We start from the raw sequence: 12,086 nt of genomic DNA, 5'->3' as shown, positions 1-12,086 counted from the left end.
CACCTGGCATGTGAGGGTTGGTTAGGGCAGCCCCAGGAAACAGCACATTGCTCCCTGGACTACCAGGTGTCTGCAGTGCCCAGTAAACAGCTGCTGTAAATCACCGACCTCTATGGGATAGAGCAGCCGTGGGCAAACTACGGCCCGCGGGCCGGATCCGGCTGTTCTATCCGGTTCTCTTGCTCTCCCCTCCGCTCCTTTACTTTGAATTTATATTAGTTCACACAAACACTCCATCCATGCTTTTGTTCCGGCCCTCCGGTCCAGTTTAAGAACCCATTGTGGCCCTCGAGTCAAAAAGTTTGCCCACCCCTGGGATAGAGCAATGCATGTAATGCCTTCTGCTATCAAACCAGGCAACTTTGCGCATTGGATACACACAAAGTCACAACTCAGAGCCCCTTTCCCATGTGTCTGGACCAGTGGGACTCCTGGCACAGCAAAGAAGAGGGGGCTCAGGGCATCCCACCTGGGCATTGTGGTGTCTTTTAGGACAGCACTGAACAGGGGCCCTGTAATCTATCAGTGACATCAGCGCCCTAGGTGAGGCTTAGCCCTCACTCCTGGGTCTCTCATCACTGTCTACACAGCCAGAGTGGAGGGCTGGCAGCTGTGGACTGTGACCTGGGGGAGCTGTTCTGTGATGTGAGGGTAGATCCATGACAAAAGTCAGGTGGGGTGGCTGGTGACATCAAATGGGCGGCTCCCTGACCTCAGGGGCCCCTGCTCCAGCCCCCAGGGCTCCTACTGTCCAAGTACGAAGTGGGAAGGGAGGGGTGGTGTTAAGAGACGGAGCCCTGTTTCTGTGGGAACGTAACAGCCTTGGGACTGGTGATGCTCAGTGCAGGGAAGCCGGGGTCACCTCACCTGGATGGCATCTTTGTGGACGCTGTGCCCTGTGCACAGAGATGGTCAGAGTGGGGAGTTCGGGGCTCACCTGAACTGTGGAAACCCAACCACAGTCACTGGCTCTGAGCGCAGCTGCTGCCAGGTCACTTATTTCAGACACTGTGTCTGGACATACAGTTTCTAAGAAGAGATCTGTGGCTGGAGGTTAGAAATGGCGGAATGGGGACACCGTGTGTGATCACAGCAGCTGCAGGTTTTGTAAATGACAGGAAGCTGAAACTGTAGCCGAAGAGCTAACAGTAGAGTTTTCTACATTTCTCTTGGCTGCCTGATGTGGTCACAGAGGCTGTGCTCAGAAGCACCTGACAGGAGCCCTGGCGGGGACCCCTCAGCCCACACTTGTAAGGGACGTCCATTTTCAAAAGTCCCTCCTGTGAAAGAAACACACTTGTGAAGGCGGTCCTTAACGATGCCCTTTATTCACAGTAGGAACAACCCCGTTCCCCCGGCAGCAGGAGGACCTTCCCTACTTTAGCGAACAAACACTGAAATGCTCACGTGCATAGCCTCCCAAGACCCAGGGGCATGGTCTGCTCTAGTGATGGTGCTGTTTGAACTGGAGGCCACAGTAACCGCAAGTTCCAGTTTTTGTTTCTTTGTCCTGAAAAAATTCAAAAGGGAACATTTCATATTTCCATATTCTACTTCAAATCTATTAGAGATTAGACACTGAAAGTACACACAAAACCTAAATGCACTGTCAACCCGAAACACCTGTAAAACCCAAGTCACAACTGAGCTAGGAACTGACGGTGCCCAGGGCCTGGGCCCAACTCTATCTCCTCCTGCAGCCTCAGGTCCTGCCCTGGAACTCGGGGTCACCTCAGAGAACCACTTCCAGGGCATAAAGTGTCAGCACAGCCACTTCTTGCCCTTGGCTCAATCCCTCCAGGAGGGACAGGGTCTCATCCGGAGCACAGACTGCAACTTAACTCGAGCGGGTGGGTCCCCACAGGGCTGGGTTCCAAGCTCACTCACACCACCAGCAGAAGGGGCAGCAGTGGGTCCTGCCAGCTTCCTTGCCCTTCCTATACATCTGGGCTTTCGCCTGTGGCTTCCTTCTTGGCTCTAATGTTCTGAGTACTACTCCTCTTCTCTGGGCTCAGATTGTGTATTTAGCAAGAAACTTGGGCTTAAAAATGGTGAAAGCCGGAGAGACAGTGCTGGCAACACTAAGTACACTGCACAGCATGTCACAGGTGAAAAGATGCCACTGTATTCAGCCCTGCAGTTGGCTTTGTAGGCAAGATCAAGTGGGAGAATGTGTGGTCAAAGGAACACTGCAAGGGCCACCCTGAGAGCAGGGAAAGGACAGAACAGAAAGATGGGTGAGCACTGGGGTCACATTACCAAATTTATGTAGACTTTCGGGTGACCGAGAGCCCCCCCACCGCCATCACACGACACTATGCGACTCTCCACTTCACTCACGGGCTGCTCCGCTATCAAATCAATGGCAAAGTTCTCATTCACCTGAAACGAGAAGATAAAACCTTGTGTAGATAAGTACAAAAACTTAATGATTTCATTAAATTTAAATCTATGTAGACACCTGCCACCCCACACATTCATGTACTGCTGGCACAGGCAGAATTATATTCTGTACACTTTCTTTTAAATATAATTGTAGATCGTCAAAACACACAAATAATTTAATAAATACATCTATATATGCACGCACACATTTAGCTTTTCATTGTATATAATTTCAAATTTACCGAAATGTCGCAAGAATTCTCATTTCGTCTTTACCTGGACTCAGATTGTTAACATTCTCCCCCATTTATCATTTGCTTTCTCCCCTCCCATCACTCTTTCTCTACACACACAGTTTCATAGCTCTGTCCACTCGGGGAGATTAGGAACAGTGACAACCCAGTGGCAATGAGTCCACGCCATCTCTGCCACCATTTCATACTAAAGGAAACAGGGCTCTGAAAACAGCTGGTTCCAGATCCAAAACAGATGTTCCAGATGAATGGGAGACTTGTGTCTGTGACAGAGAGAACGGAGCCAGCAAGGACCCCTACAGTTGTATCAAAAGGGTAGCCAACCTGGGGACACTGCCAATCTGGAAATGGATATGGGAAATCTGAGGGACAATGGAATTGTAACAGCAAAGGACTGAAACACAAAACTACACTGAAATCCATGATTCCATAATGATATTTTTAAACTTTTTTAATTTCCTTACTATAGGGAATCAATTCATCATTTTTAAAACTGATAAATAACAGGAAAGAATCTAGCATTTCTTCTTCTTTCCTCCGGATAACCAAAGTTTTTGTTTGTTTAGTTGTTTTTCTGTATATTTTTTTATGCTACTAATAAGAGAACAGCATGCCCTACAGCCTGTGTGAGTTAATGATTTGGAGGCGCTTGTCCACTCTACAACCAGAACCACCACATCACCTGCCCAGTAGGGTTACCACAGACAAAGAACCTGAGTCTGATCTGACAAAGCAGCTGGATCCAACCGAGCACGCACACTCAGAGGACCAGAGGTGCCAAAAAGAAGGATTGCAGTAGCCCAGGGCCAGCTGTGGACGACCCTACAGAAGAAACACCAGGTCCTGTGACAGGTGAGGAAGAAAAGGGGTGTGTGTGTGTGTGTGTGTGTGTGTGTGTGTGTCACATGAACCTAAGATTAGAGAAACTTGGACGCATCACAACTGCAAAAAAAAAACAAAACAAAATTGGGTATTATGTGGGGGGTAATGGGAACCTAAAGATCAAAGAAACCACAATGCACGGGACTTATTTGGATTCTGAATCAAACAAGCTGTGAAAATTTTAAAAATACGACACAGTTGAGAATATTTAGGCCACCTAGATACTGAATTGAAAGGAACCTCTGTAGTCAGGTGAGATGATGCTGTCATTGTCAACACCTCCTGGAGGTGTGTACGGTCAATTTCAGATCTGATGACACGATACAGATGGTGGGGAGCAGGCTGCTGTGAACACTGCAGAACAGGCATGATGTCTTGGTAAGCATCCTGTGGCACCTGTAGAAACTGAGTGACCAGGCACAAGGAGGAGGGGATCACTAAACTAGCCCCTCACTGCATAGTCACAACAGCAATTCCCACATCCTGGCTGGGCAAATCATTTATCCAACAATGCCCTACTGTGGCAAAAGTGGGCACTAGACAGGAGACATGTCTTGGTTGTATTTGCCTCAATTAGAGCTGTCCTCAGTGACCACAAGAGACAAAGCACATGACACTGGGGAAACTGTAGAAGCAAAGCATCAGTGTCTGCATGTAAAGGGAAAGAAGGGAACCTGGGCCCTCACAGTGCCCAGTGGGCCTCAGAGACCCACTATGCATATACCCTGGTCACCAGCCCCATGCCCAAGAGCTGTGGCTCTTTTATTCCAAGCACTGCACATCCTGTGAAGAAAACCAGCAGTGCCTTCTCCAAGCTTCCTCCTTTCTGGGGCCATCTACAGCAATTACAGTCACCCTCTGTGTCCAACACTCGGCTCTCAAGGATTAGCTTGCCTGATGGTGCCTATTAAACCCAGCATTTCTTCCACATCTTTACCCAACCTAAGGTGGATGACAATAGCAAGACCACATCTTGAAAGTCACCCTCCTCTGGAGGCCAGAGGATCTCGCAACTGGAACACACCACATAGAGGACAGTCAGAGGGGCAACACCATTCTTCCCCTCTCAGGTCTCCCAAAAGCCATCACAAGTTTCCAGGAAAAGATGCTTAATGGAGACAAGATGGGGCAGTGCGAGGCTAAAAATCAGATTAATAAGTGTTGGCCAAGGTTATCCTGTGATTTGGGTTTGGGAATAATCTCAGTACTTGTTTATCATTATGGGTGAAGACTGCTGGGCCAGGTCAGTCCTGGCTCCCAGGGCCATGTGGCTTCCAGAATCTCACCTACACCAGAGGCCTACTGCTCTAGGGAAGACAAGAACACAGAGACTAGGTGTAGATAAATCCTTACAAATAAGGGGGTGAGGGGGACTTAAGTTTAATAAAACTTTAAAATAAGCCCCGGCCAGTTTGGCTCAGTGGATAGAGTGTTGGCCTGCAGACTGAAGGGTCCCAGGTTCGATTCCGGTCAAGGGCACAGCCTCAGTAGGAGGTGTGCAGGAGGCAGCTGATTGATGTTTCTCTCTCATCAATGTTTCTAACTCTCTATCCCTCTCCCTTCCTTTCTGTAAAAAAATCAATAAAATATATTTTTTTAAAAAAATAAGAAGAACACAGTCAAGCTCAGTTAACTTTTCCAAAGCCAGCCAACTGTCCAGAGGACACACAGTCCAGCGACAGAGCCACTCCCACCACTCACACACAGAGAAGGCCCCGCCTGCCACCAACACGGATGACACCAAACACCCCACCAGAACTCTGATGCCCTGATCCCACACAATGTGGACAACATTTGGAAAGGTTTAATTATTTTTCAAAAGCTTTGTCAGTGATAGAATATGATTTTGTAAAGCTTTTCCTTAAAATTCTATTTTCAAAAACACAGCAGGAAGTTACCAGGAAATGTGCGGATGTTAAAACAAACACCACAAGTGTGCAGGGCTGCCGCCAGGGTGTTTTACAAGCTCCTTTAAGCACAATGCCTCCGCCAAGGGCTCCTGCTCCCTTACACCATACCTTACAGCGGTCTACATGGTGAGTGATGGCCCGCGCAAGCCACACGCCATACAAATGAAGCCTCAGGGTGTAAATAATACGGTGTCTACCTCAGTGACAAATGTGTCACAAAGGCCACACTAACAAACTCCCATCACGCAGTCGAAGAAACAGGCTGTCTCCTGTGGGAAGGGCAACTGATGCCTGACGTCTGAGACTGACACGGGACTGCCCCTGTCATTCAGGACTGCAGCTCCAGGGCGACCCTGACCTCCCATGATTAACACCCTGGGACTCAGCTCAACCGCAGGAAAACAAAGAGCCCAGGAGTCAACGCCCAGTCACAGCACCCAACCACAGCCCAGCTTCCAATTCCGTTAAAATTCAGGGCTGCAGTGTGCCGCCCTGCCCCGCGAAGGGACAAGGAAAGAAAGCATTACTGGACCTCATGAGGAGATCAGTACAGAAAACATGTCACAGCATCCCACACCCTTGGCTGTAAATGTAGTGTTTTCCCAAGTACATGGTGTGTCACAGACCTTAAGTTGCCCAACCACTGTAAAAATTAGTCCTTTAGGTCACTAAAAAAATAAAAAAATTAAAATATATATACATATATATATGAACCTATCTTTATATTTACCTCTTGATTAACTCATCTGGGCCTAAAAACATTTAGGTTTAAATCATTCATTTGTCAGTAAACTGTTCTATTTTTTTTAAACTCATGTTTTTTGGGAGTGACAGTTCCTATGGAAAGTTTACTCCCTTATGTCAAACTGAGATTAAATCCATTAAAGATAAAATATACATATAAGTCTGCAAAATATCAAAACTAGTACAAAAAGGAAATAACTCAGTTGAATAATCAATGTTTTGTAAAATTTTGACCTAATTAATGGAAACTTACAAGTTTAAAATAAACTAAAAGCCCCAGTTCAATTATTTAGAATATCAGGTGTTTTGTTTTATTTGTGTGTTTTTTTAATATATTTTATTGATTTTTTACAGAGAGAAAGGGAGAGGGATAGAGAGTTAGAAACATCGATCAGCTGCCTCCTGCACACTCCCTACTGGGGATGTGCCCGCAACCAAGGTACATGCCCTTGACCAGAATCGAACCTGGGACCCTTGAATCCACAGGCCGACGCTCTATCCACTGAGCCAAACCGGTTAGGGCTAGAATACCAGGTGTTTTTAACACTAACACAAGTAATTATAATTAGCTAAACATACGTGTGCACACACGCATATACACAGTAAAAACTGAAGTTTTCATCCAAATTAATTTTTAAATTAAGTAAGTTTGAAGAAAATGCTCAAAAGCAGGGATAGGAAGGTGGAACACAGAAAGCTTTGTGGGCAATAAAACTACTCTGTGTGATACTGTAATGGTGGATAAAAGAGATTACACATTTGTCAAGACCCACATAATGTACAGCAAAGAGTAAACCCTAATATAAACTATGGGCTTGAGTTGATACTAATATATCAATACTCATCCAGTGTTTAAATCACTCACTTGTAAAAAATGTAGCACAAGGGAACTGTGTGAGGGGAAGATGGGGCATATGGAAACTCTGTACCAGTACTTTCTATGCAATTTCCCAGTATACCTACAGTCTTCTAAAACAATAATGTCTCTTGGAAACCAAAATAATTTTAAAATATTACTAAACACCAAATTTTTGTCGTAAGAGCAAAAGCCACAGCAGAATGCCAACTCATCTTTCACAGACGTGCTGTGCACCTTCCACAACTTGAGGATGATCCCAAACAGGAAAAGGCCCCAGAGACCCCCGAGCTGGATAGCGGTAAAGGATTAGGCTACACTGGCAGCACGTTATTGCCTCCAAAAGCTCTGATTTTGTTTGTTTAGCTTTGTTTTTAAATTGCTCCCTGTTGCCCTCTGCTATGGCAATCAGAAACCAGGGCCACAAGAGAAATCCCAGCAGAGAGAAGTCTGTGGCAGAACCAGGTGCCTGCTAGAGCATCAGAAGGCATGAGATAGGAAGCTGGGACCCAGGCTCCAGGGTCGACTCCAGGACTGATTTGCTCTGAAGTGCCCCATCCAGCGCTCTGAACTCCATCTCCACCACACTGCCCCCTGCCCTTATGACACCCACAAAGCAGGATGGAAGTAGAAAAGCAGACTTTGGGAATGGACAATGTAATCAAGATCAAAGGGAAGGAGAAACACAACTTAGGGAAAGCTGAGGCTTAACAAGAAGAATCAACAGGCTGACTGAGGGGCAAGAATGACTGACTCAAAGTGATTATGGAGGACAAAACTTACTTTAATCTGAGGGTCTCAGGAGTATAAGGCACATAAATAAAGGAAAAGACCACTCCCATTTATATATAAAAAAGAACTACACTTACTAAGTGTTGTTCCATACTGTGGGGGGACAAGGGAAACGAAACAGAAACAGCAGAAACAGACACATTTAACATTTAGAAAAATGCAGAATTCCAGAGCTTTTTAGGATGTCACAAATTGGGGGGAAATTGTTTAAATCTTACATATTGATTTTTATATTTTGTCGGTTACATAAAAGTTTTATGAGAGCTTACCTCTCTTTTAGTAGTTTTGTGGGTTTGTTATTTTTTTTTTTTACTTACCTCTTTCTGACGACCTACAAATCGAATTTTCCTGTAGTCTTTATCATCATAAACCTGGGGGGAAAAAAGACCATATGTGATTTTACAGCCTAATTCTGAAAGAGGTCAGTTAATATCCATTACAGAAAAGTGTTTTTCTCAACATTTACACCATTCACGATCAAACACATGAGGGGCAAGGTATAATTGTGCAACCAGGGACATTTTTCAGCAAGACCCCTAAGATGACAATGAGCAGTAATCTGAACTGGAAGGCTGCAAGGTGGAGTGAGAGAGCAGAGGAGGCAAATTCAGGCAGAGGAGGTGCACCCCCCTCCTTCACATGGGGCCAATGGTTTATGTCCCCTCTAAATCTACTGGTAACACTCTAATAATATGGGTACTTACTCTCTCATCTTATGATTATAGTCTAAGACTATGTTTGTGTTTTTGACTACAGCAGACTCTCAAGTTATTTAAATGCACTATTTAATATCACACTAACATTACGAGATTCGAGCCACAGAATCAATCGGGAAGCCGCCCACAGAGATCAACAGCTACGCTCTGGGTACCAGCTTCATTTTAGAGCTCAAGGACACTCCCATAGAATTTGCAGACGCTCCACCAACCCCAGCACCGCGTCACCCGTTTTTATCCACGCGGGTGACAGCAGCACAGTTCGACTGTGCTTCGGTCGCACGGGGGACCCGCACGGTACTCAGCCGCCTGTTCTGCGCGATCCCTCTCAGGGACCAGGAACCGGGGAACACGGAGGACCTAGGGCAGAAGACAGCGGGACGACCGGGGTTCCTCGACGCACTGGTTACCTGGCCGGTGTGCGTGACCTTCTCTCCGGTCGGTGCGATGCGCACCCCGAAACACCTGACGCCCCGGGGCAGACTAAGCGCGGCGGCGCTGCTCCGGCCAAGTTGCCTATAGAAGGTCACTGCCGCCGCCATCTTGCGGGCTGACCCTTGACCCGGCGCGTCGACGCACCAGCGTTGACGCATGCGCACAGGCTCGCAGGGGGGGGTGCCGCCGCGGTTTGTATTTCTGGCGCAGACTCACGGCGGTGGCGTCTCCGCCCCACTGCACAGGCGCAGGCGGAGGCGCAAGCGGGGACGTAGGCGTGGGGCAAGGTACGCTCCTGGCCCCTTCTGGGCCGGTTCTTCCCAGGTCAGGGGTCCCTGGGAATCCAGAGGGGCTGGGGGCTAGGGAGGCGGCGGGTTGCCGGGGTTCGGATCTGCCCCGGAACCGCCTGCCGGGTTGGGCTGCGGAAGGGCTCGACCCAGAGACTCGGCCTCAGTTTCCCCCGGTGGGCCGCGGCCAGAGAGCGCGGGGTCAGCTTGGGACCGGATCCCGAACCTCGTGGGCGGTGGGCGGTGGGCGGGCCCCGAGCGTCCCCTGCTGGTGTTGGGGTCGAGGTCCGGGCGCCAGCTAGTGCGCCTCCGCTGGGAGGCCCCACGCGGTGTGCGCCAGCGAAGCGGCCCGCCGGGTTCCTTGCCGTCCGTCGGTCGGGCGCCGGCCCGGGTGCCGGGTGCCTCCCGTCCCGAACACCAGGCCAGCTCTTCCCCATGCTTCCTATCACTAAACCTGAACGGGGTCGGAGGCTTAGGGTTCTCGCAGCCATGCCTGGGCTCCCACAAAGGGCGGTCTCGCCCAATGCCCTCCCACCCCCATGCCCCTGTCTCAGCGAAGCTGGTAGGGTTTGCGCTGCACCAGGGGGTGGTGGCGTGGTGGCTCCCCTGACCCCTCCACGCCTATGCCACAGTGAAGTGGGGAAAACAAAGTTATAGTAGCAAGTGCGGAAGACGCTGTAACAACTTTTTTTTTTCTCGCATAGATTCAGCCACAATATGGCAACTCTTTTTATAAGGAAAATGGTGGTTTCTGCTGTGAACCCTCTCCTACATCTGAGTCGTTACACAATGACAAATTACACAACGACATCCCGAGCACTCTCCACCCTGCTGCTGGGTCCCCTGCGTGTTGCAGTCCCTGCAGGTGCAAAGCCCAGCGCAGCAGTGGCCTCTCCTCTCTCCTGCCACCCCCTGCCCTTCCTGCAGCCGACTCTGGGGTTCAAGAACAAGGCCATCCTCAAGAAACGTTGCAAGGACTGTTACCTGGTGAAGAGGCGTGGGCGATGGTTCATCTACTGCAAAACGCACCCAAGGCATAAGCAGAGACAGATAAAGAAACTTTGACTGTAAAAATTAACATGCAGGATTGTACCATTTCCTTGGGTGACCTTATCGAAGAAAAATAAAATGTAAACATTCTGTTTTCTGAGATTGTTGACCTGCCGGTTTTGTTGACTCTACTTTCCAGGCCTCTCACTCTATCCACATCTAGTCCAGCCAGAGCCCCAGCTGGGAAGCGAATCCTTTTATCTTCCTTGCAAGCTAGCAGGGGGACAGAAGACAGAGCCGAGGAAAGGCCAGTTTGCCCCCAACATCAGAATGCAAGTTCTTGAGAAAGAACTAGATTTAGTCTCAGATTGGCCCTGTGTCTGCCTTCTGCCATACTGCTGCTATCCCGTCTTCAGGATGAGGAGGAAAGGCCTTGATAACAGTCCTTAAGTGAAGGGTAATTAATTGTTTATATATATGAAGGGATTTGGATATGTTTGTCACCCTTGATCTGAGATGTATGTGCATGTGTAATGTGTGCATGTATGTACGTACTACATACCCACTGTGCGAGCAAGAGGCCTCTCCTATAGTGTGAAGACAGGAGCACTCAGGTGGTTACAGCAGCATGGCAGGTGTGTGCTGTGCCTACTGCTGACCCAGGAGCAGAAAGCAAGCAGCTGCATGTCCTGGTCAGGTTCTTGGTTCTGCTCGTTACTCAGTGTTGGGCCTTGGACAAGAAGCTTCTATTGAAGCCTCCCTGCAGGGTTCTGAGGACCCATTTCTCAGTCACACTCTTGCTCTTAGTCTGCCACAGGGTCTGGTATGCAGTAGGCACTCAGCAAGGGAATGTAGACTCAAATGATCACAACTTGTAAGCAGGCAGCCTCTTACCCTCTCTAGCTATTCAGAACCAGCTCATCCTGCAAGGCCAAGCCCACAACTTTGTTCTGAAGAGGTAGTTGACATCCCGTCTAACAGACCCAAATGCCTCTGGCACTAGAGCATGGATAGTGAAGTTGGATGCTGGACTTGTCTAGGTCTTTAGCTGTTTCATATATGTATGCACACACACACGTATACACATAGGTACACCACACACCTTTTTTATTGTTTTCTCCTTGACAGATGAATGAGGTATATTTGCCTTGTGAGCATCCAGCTCTGCAGGACACACAACGCTGGTATATATGTCCATGTAAATGAATATATTGGATATTGAGGGACAGGCAGTCCTGGGTGTAGTGAAGCAATGCGGCTCATATCCACATGAACCTGTGATTATTGCTAGCAACCTGGAGTTCTAACAGCATTGATAAATTTCTAAATTGCTCTCCTGGGATTACGAATCTCTCTAAGGTCATAGCATGTGTGCTGACCAAGCCTTACAACTCATCTACTTCCCAATAATGGATGGATCAGCATTTATAGCCCCACAATTCCAGCTCAACAAAAAAAGTTGTTTAGGTCTGGAGTCAGCAAATTACATTCCATAGGCCAAATCCAGCCTTCACCCATTTTTTTAAATAAAATATTTTTGGAAAATGACCATCTCATTTATTAATGTACTAGAGGCCCGGTGCATGGATTCGTGCACTGGTGGTGTCCCTCGGCCTGGCCTGTGGGGATTGGGCTGAAACCGGCTCTCCGACATCCCCTGAGGGGTCGTGGATTGCAAGAGGGTGCAGGCCAGGCCCAGGGACCTCACTGGTGCACAATCGGGGCCAGGGAGGGCTCCAGGGCGTGTCCAGCCCTTCTCGCTCAGTCCTGGATCAGCTGGACCCCAGCAGCAAGCTACCCTACCAGTCAGAGCATCTGACCCCTAGTGGTCAGTG

General features: G+C 48.4%; 2 protein-coding genes across 3 annotated transcripts; one reads left to right on the top strand and one right to left on the bottom strand.

The window, feature by feature from the left end:
- Positions 1-1,304: 1,304 nt before the first annotated feature.
- NDUFS6 (NADH:ubiquinone oxidoreductase subunit S6) lies at positions 1,305-9,145 on the bottom strand. The gene is made up of 4 exons (XM_080680973.1): positions 8,950-9,145; positions 8,141-8,194; positions 2,260-2,382; positions 1,305-1,510 (listed from the first exon to the last, which is right to left on the bottom strand). Exons 1-4 carry the CDS (start codon positions 9,130-9,132, stop codon positions 1,445-1,447), a joined length of 426 nt encoding a protein of 141 aa, XP_080537099.1. The 5' UTR covers positions 9,133-9,145; the 3' UTR covers positions 1,305-1,444.
- On the top strand, positions 9,006-11,792 carry MRPL36 (mitochondrial ribosomal protein L36). Of its 2 annotated transcripts, none has more exons than XM_080680968.1 (2): positions 9,006-9,261; positions 9,966-11,792. In XM_080680968.1, the coding sequence occupies exons 1-2, from the start codon at positions 9,131-9,133 to the stop codon at positions 10,324-10,326; spliced, it is 492 nt and encodes a 163-aa protein (XP_080537094.1). In that variant the 5' UTR covers positions 9,006-9,130; the 3' UTR covers positions 10,327-11,792. The 2 variants fall into 2 exon arrangements, with proteins under 2 accessions (XP_080537094.1, XP_080537095.1); XM_080680969.1 differs by having other exon boundaries at positions 9,224-9,298; positions 9,966-10,412.
- Positions 11,793-12,086: the final 294 nt, after the last annotated feature.

Source organism: Plecotus auritus (genome assembly GCF_963455305.1).
Source record: "Plecotus auritus genome assembly, chromosome: 7".
In the NCBI taxonomy this organism is placed as follows: domain Eukaryota; kingdom Metazoa; phylum Chordata; class Mammalia; order Chiroptera; family Vespertilionidae; genus Plecotus; species Plecotus auritus.
The sequence above is the reverse complement of the archived record's forward strand: the minus strand, read 5'-3'. Positions and strand labels throughout refer to the sequence as shown.

Excerpts from the sequence above, each read along its gene's own strand:
- MRPL36 (XM_080680968.1), top strand. The coding sequence starts at position 9,131 with ATGCGCACAGGCTCGCAGGGGGGGGTGCCGCCGCGGTTTGTATTTCTG. Across the intron at positions 9,262-9,965 it reads GGACGTAGGCGTGGGGCAAG|ATTCAGCCACAATATGGCAA; the intron begins GTACGCTCCTGG and ends TTTCTCGCATAG.
- NDUFS6 (XM_080680973.1), bottom strand. The coding sequence starts at position 9,132 with ATGCGTCAACGCTGGTGCGTCGACGCGCCGGGTCAAGGGTCAGCCCGC. Across the intron at positions 2,383-8,140 it reads TTGTAGGTCGTCAGAAAGAG|GTGAATGAGAACTTTGCCAT; the intron begins GTAAGTAAAAAA and ends TTCTCGTTTCAG. Across the intron at positions 1,511-2,259 it reads CGAAAGTCTACATAAATTTG|GACAAAGAAACAAAAACTGG; the intron begins GTAATGTGACCC and ends GAATTTTTTCAG.